The sequence below is a fragment of the Watersipora subatra genome, chromosome 1 (assembly GCF_963576615.1).
Source record: "Watersipora subatra chromosome 1, tzWatSuba1.1, whole genome shotgun sequence".
NCBI classification, from domain to species: Eukaryota; Metazoa; Bryozoa; class Gymnolaemata; order Cheilostomatida; family Watersiporidae; genus Watersipora; species Watersipora subatra.
Genome location: NC_088708.1, coordinates 69,017,632 through 69,023,444, shown reverse-complemented (window position 1 = coordinate 69,023,444; position 5,813 = coordinate 69,017,632). Strand labels below are relative to the sequence as shown.

Genomic DNA, 5,813 nt, shown 5'->3' with positions numbered 1-5,813 from the left:
AGAGTGCTCGGTTCGACAGTGTCCTGATTGTTCGGTGACAATCGGCAGAGGGCTTGACGGTTGCGACGTACGCTGCCGTTCGGAGTGTGTACTTCATGCGAGCGTCCTGGAAGGTTTTTGGTAACAACGCCTTCTCTGTCGAGATCCCTAATATACACGTCGTCACCTCGCGATAACGGAGATAACTCTTTCGCTCTGTGGCGGCTGTCAAAGTCTCTCTTCATGCAGGATTTGTAATCCTGTTCTTTCGACCTGACTATCTCTATGTCAGGAGGATTCGGTAGGAGTGACTTCGGATCAACGGGTATGTCCGATCTTAAACGGCGTCCCATAAGTAGTTCGGCAGGAGAATAACCGTTCTGTATGGGCGTGTTCCTATACGCTAGTAGCGCTCTATACGGGTCGGATGATTTGTGTAGCAGATTTTTAACTGTGCGCACGGCACGCTCTGCTTCCCCATTAGCTTGTGGAAATCTCGGTGAGCTGGTTATGCTGAGAAAATTGTACTCTTCGGCAAACCTCTTGAACTGTTGGCTAGCGCACTGTGGGCCATTGTCAGATATAACAGACTGTGGAATACCGTGACGAGCGAATACGGACTTCAGTGCGTTGATCACGGAGTCGCTATCGGTTCGATCTAGCTTTATCACTTCTATGTACCTAGAATAATAGTCTATAACTAGTACATAGTCTTTGCTTTGCCAATGAAACATGTCGGTGGCTACACGCTGCCATGGGTGGTCGGGGAAGATTGACGGTTGCAACGGTTCAGTCTTTTTGCTAGAGTATGTTTGGCATGTTCTACATGACTTTATCATTTCGGAAATCTCGGAAGAAATGCCTGGCCACCAGACTGACTGGCGGGCTCTCTCTCTCTGCATTTTGTGATGCCCTGATGGCCGCAATGCAATCTAAAAAGAATGTCTGCGCGCATCGGAAGAGGTATTACCAAACGGTCCATATACATGAGAACATTGTCCACCAGACTCAGATCTCCTTGAACTTGCCAATATGGCTTCAGGTTCGTCTGCAAGTCTGATAAGTAAAATGGCCAACCATGTCGCACGTATTGCCTGATTTGCCTACATGTTGTATCCTCCAGCTGTGCGTGTTTAATCTCGTTAAGCCTGCGGTCTGTCGCTGGTAGTTGCGATAGAGATGATGTAGTGTACACCTCAATTTCATCGGCGAGCTTCTTGTCCTCGACGTCTGGTCTACCTACTGGTCGGCGTGAAAGCAGATCTGCCACATAATTTGACTTTCCCGGTACGTGTTTAGTTACAAAAGTGTACTTCATTGCACGTAACCTTTGTCTTTGAATGCGAATCGTAAGATCGTTTACCGCCTTCGAATTAAATATGGGCACTAGCGGCTTGTGATCAGTTTCGACTGTCACGTCCTGATGGCCAAGAATGTACCTATCGAACTTAGCACATGACCACGCTATACCTAGTGCCTCTTTCTCTATAGGTGACCAACGCTGTTCTGTTTCGGTTAAAGATCGGGATTTACATGCTACTAGCCTTCGGGAGCCATCGGATTGCACTTGTAGCAAAACTGCTCCTAGGCCCTGATTGGAAGCGTCACACATTATGATTATTGGTTTGTCGATGCTGTACCATGCTAAACACAGAGCCTTCGACAATTCACACTTAATGTCAGACACGGCTTGTTTTTGGGCAACATCCCAGACCCAATGTGGCGACTTGAGGACAGCACGAAGCGGTATCATCAATTCAGTGATGCGTGGCGAGAACTTTCCCAACTGATTCACGGTACCTAAGAGTGATTGTAGTTCAGTTATATTTGTCGGGTCAGCGAGATTTTGAATATCTCTGATACGATCGGGATCAGGTCTCATGCCTTCTGCATCTACTAAATGACCTAAAAATTTCGTGGGGCGTTGGCTGAAGCAACATTTCTCCGCATTAAGTGTCATGCCGGCCGCCCTCAGGCGTTGGAGCACTTTGCGAACACGATCATCATGCTCCTGTTCGCTGACAGAGCTGTATACTAATAAGTCGTCCATGTGACAGACAACACCGTCAAGACCTTCGAGAATGTTATATATACACCGTTGAAAGATGTCGCCGGCGCTGACTAGTCCGAATGGAACCCTTTTGTAGCAATAACGCCCAAAAGGAGTCACGAATGTCGTGAGTAGCCGGGATTCGTCAGATAGCGGAATTTGATAATAGCCCGAGTTTGCATCAAGCTTGCTCATAAACTTTGCACCTGATATCTTAGCAAGCGAGCTATCGACCGACGTACATGGATATGTGCCACGCCGTACGGCCTTGTTTAAATTTGTAAGGTCGGCACAAATTCGGATCTGATTTTGGTCTGCCTTCGGAGCCTGGACCATACCCGCACACCAGTCTGTAGGTACGGTTACCTTTGAAATGACCTCCTTTCGTTCCATATCGTCCAGCTGCCTCTTTACGATCTGCAAACGGGGCATCGATACTTCGTACGGGATATGCAACGCTACTGGTTTCGCATCGTCTCGTATCTGTATCGTGTATGGATCTGCGAGCTTGCCTAAACCACAAAAAACATCAGGGTATTCAGATTTAAAATCATGTTTCCCTACAACATCACCAGAAACAGTGTTAACATTGAATACATGATTTACATCACAAGTAACCAATCCTAAAGAAATACAGGCATCCTTGCTTAACAGATTAGTGTTCTGATCAGAAACTATATAAACTTTCTCAACAATGTGTCGGTTGTCAATGCGCATCTTAGCATTGGCATAACCTAGTACAGGTAAGTGAGTGTTACCGGGTCCTACAAGTTGCTTGTCGGGTTTAGACAGTTTATGAATGTTACCTCCAAAAGTATCTACACTGCATACAGATACAGCAGCACCTGTATCGAGTTTGAACACACTTACGACCTCGGGACAGTTGTGGAAAGTGATATTTATTCTCACCGACCAGCTAAGATTGTCTACTTTGAGCGGCTTGACCTCACCTAGGAAATGTGGTGTCGAGATATTTTCAGCTACTTGAACTTTTGAAACCTTAGATAATTGTCTGCATACCGATTTCCAATGCCCGATCTTCCGGCAGTGGTTACATACAGATTTGATAGCTGGGCATGATGATTTCGGGTGGAAGCCTTTTCCACACCTGTGACAGGCTTTCGGTTTACTGGCTGGATTAGGGTTATAACTAGCAGCACCAGTCGTTGTGGGCCTAGCATTCTTGGCAGTCGCTTTCATAGATCTACGATTTTTCAAATGTTTAACGCTGTCTACTGACGCCGACGAACCTTCAATGCCAGGTCTCACTACCGTCTGTGCCTGCTTTGCTGATTCATATCTTCTGCAAATGTCTACAGCAGTGTTGAGAGTCAAATCTAATTCTGATTGTAGTTTGTTGCTCAGCGAATCATCAGTAACACCAACAACCAATCTATCGCGGATGAGTTTTTCTCTCAATGCACCGTAGTTGCAATATTCAGCTTGTCTATACAGCTTATTGATAAATACGTCCATGCCATCGTTGCCTTGAGCAAGCTTGTTGAATTTCGCGCGTTCTACTATCGTATTAGTGCGAACACCAAAATATGTATCCAAAGCATTAATTAGATTGTCGTGCGTATCCTCCAGGATAGCTTTGGCTAAGATGATATCTTCTGCTTGAGGGCCTAACGTATAAACAAGGGTGTTAATCTGTTCTCGGTCCCTTTGCTCACATAATCTACTTGCCTCCCGATACCTGAGCCATCTGGCTTTCCACCTAGTCCATTGTCCTGGGTCACTGAAGCCAAATTTGTCCGGTGGATTCAGTCTTGGAATTGAGTAATGTTTATGTACCACAGGAGCGGCATCTTCTTCCGCGCTATGCTCACTGTCTCCCATAACATTGCTGAAGACCTCCTCTTGCTGCCACTATGTAGTAAGATTGGTTTAGCACGGCCACTAGACTAGATGCGTTCGATAGATTTTCTTATTCAGTCATTAACAATCTCGTGTTGTTCTGCCCGGAAGCGAGAGTGAATGATATATTTTTCCACATAACCTAATATATAATCCTACTGCGATAATGCGGATACAATACACTTATATATGTAAACGAGAGAAGACAACTACTACAACAGAAACCAGTCTACAAATCTGACATGTGACGCCGTCTGTCCCGATTGCGGCTTCTATTTTTGTAAGAGTTTCTGGTCGTAGCCACTTGAGTTTCTTTGTCCCTTCCATAGTTACGTGTTCTCGGCACACGTGCAGTTCTCGAGCTCCCTTTTTATTCTGTCTTCGGGTTTCAGGTGCGTTTCTACCTAGGGACAGAACGTGACTATCTTTGCCAATTGTCGCCACTCTGCATATGGGGGTCTCCGGGTACTCTTGAACCGGGTGATTGGTCGACTTGTTTTCTCCGATAGCGTGTTCCTTTGAGAGTTTGTCTATTGGTTGTAAAATAGGGAATTCTTCTTCCTCATCTGAGAAGTCATCACTCAGATCTAACCCTAGATCCAGCTCGGCCGGGTCCGGGTCCTGTCTGGTCCTTTCATATGGTCCGAGTTTATGCTCCTCCTTGGACATCCCTGTTGCCTTTAAAACAGGACTGTTCCGAGAGGACTCGATTGTAGAGAATGAAATGACCTTTTCTCTGGATTTGTCTTCTGCGCGCATTTCTTTCTTTGCTATGACACCCGAAGGGGGTATCTGGGTCCCCCTACTGCCTTTAAAGCAGGTGGACCCTTTATCACGGCAAAATTGTTTGTCTCCGTAGGACTCTGCAATATTTTTCTGATTTCTTTATCAAAATCAACGTCCTGAGTTCTAGTAGCATGTTCAAAACCCAGGATCTCGGCCAAGCTCTGATTTTCTGGTTTGTTATCCACTCCAGTTTCCATCGTTGAATTATTTAATTCGAGCAGTAATCTTTCCAGGCTATTTTCTCTCCGGTCTGATCGTCTATGCAATGTTCTGGCCATCGTTAGAATGGGAAGATCTTGTATTGTTGTTCTAATTAAACACGGCTTTTGTTTACATGAACTGTCGTCTGCTAGAGTTCACGTATTCCGTGTGTAATACGTTAGTTTTTGTTTGTATATTGGATAACCGCATGGTTTCTTTTTCGCTGTTTGCTGATTGGCCAATATCTTTTCATCCTTAATTTCGGTATGCTTGAAGCTTTTTTCAAATTTCTTTTTCTGTTTTGACCTTATATGACTACAGTAATAATCCTGAAATCTTTTTGGAGGTCTCCTGGCCCTCGGTGGGCTTTTGTCCCTCACTCTTGTTCCTTGTGTTCCTGTGGATGCTCCTGGATCTTTGGATTCCGGCTTTTTTGTCGTTCTTCCTTCATTTTCGGATTTGTCTGTCTCTATTAGTCCTTCCTGACATGGCTTCTTTCTTCCCCCTTCAATAGGGGCCTGTGGGGGGCCACCCATGGTAACATCTTGTTTGGGTAATATATCTTCTATTTCTGTGAGACTTCTTCTCGGCGTGTCCTGCTCTACCTCCATGGCTGGGGGAAGCTCCGGGTTTGTGTGTGGGTTCTTTGCCTTTCTTGTGGCGCCTTTCATGTTAGGGCGTAATGCAGGTTTCCTTGACCCCGGTGCTTTGCCCAGTTCCTCTTCGCAACCCCTGTATAGCTTTAAACGGCACTCGTTTTGAATGGAGGTCTGGCCACGGGCCTCTATCTCATAAGTGTGGTTTGGGAAGCTGTTTACCACCCGGTATGGTCCAACAAATTTGGCCCGTAGTTTGGGATGCTCCCCCTTTCTCCTTCTTTTATTTGCCAGCAAGACTAGGTCTCCCACCGTATATAGGGGTGGCTCATCTGAGTCTG

The 5,813-nt window shown here is 45.7% G+C and overlaps 1 protein-coding gene across 1 annotated transcript; it reads right to left on the bottom strand.

Moving 5' to 3' along the window:
• Positions 1-814: 814 nt before the first annotated feature.
• On the bottom strand, positions 815-4,648 carry LOC137390828 (uncharacterized). Its single transcript, XM_068077144.1, has 2 exons — positions 4,115-4,648; positions 815-3,901 (listed from the first exon to the last, which is right to left on the bottom strand). Exons 1-2 carry the CDS (start codon positions 4,646-4,648, stop codon positions 815-817), a joined length of 3,621 nt encoding a protein of 1,206 aa, XP_067933245.1.
• Positions 4,649-5,813: the final 1,165 nt, after the last annotated feature.

Coding starts and splice junctions, on each gene's coding strand:
- LOC137390828 (XM_068077144.1), bottom strand. CDS start 4,648: ATGCGCGCAGAAGACAAATCCAGAGAAAAGGTCATTTCATTCTCTACA. Junction 3,902..4,114: donor CATGTCAGATTTGTAGACTG/GTTTCTGTTGTA, acceptor CTTACTACATAG/TGGCAGCAAGAGGAGGTCTT.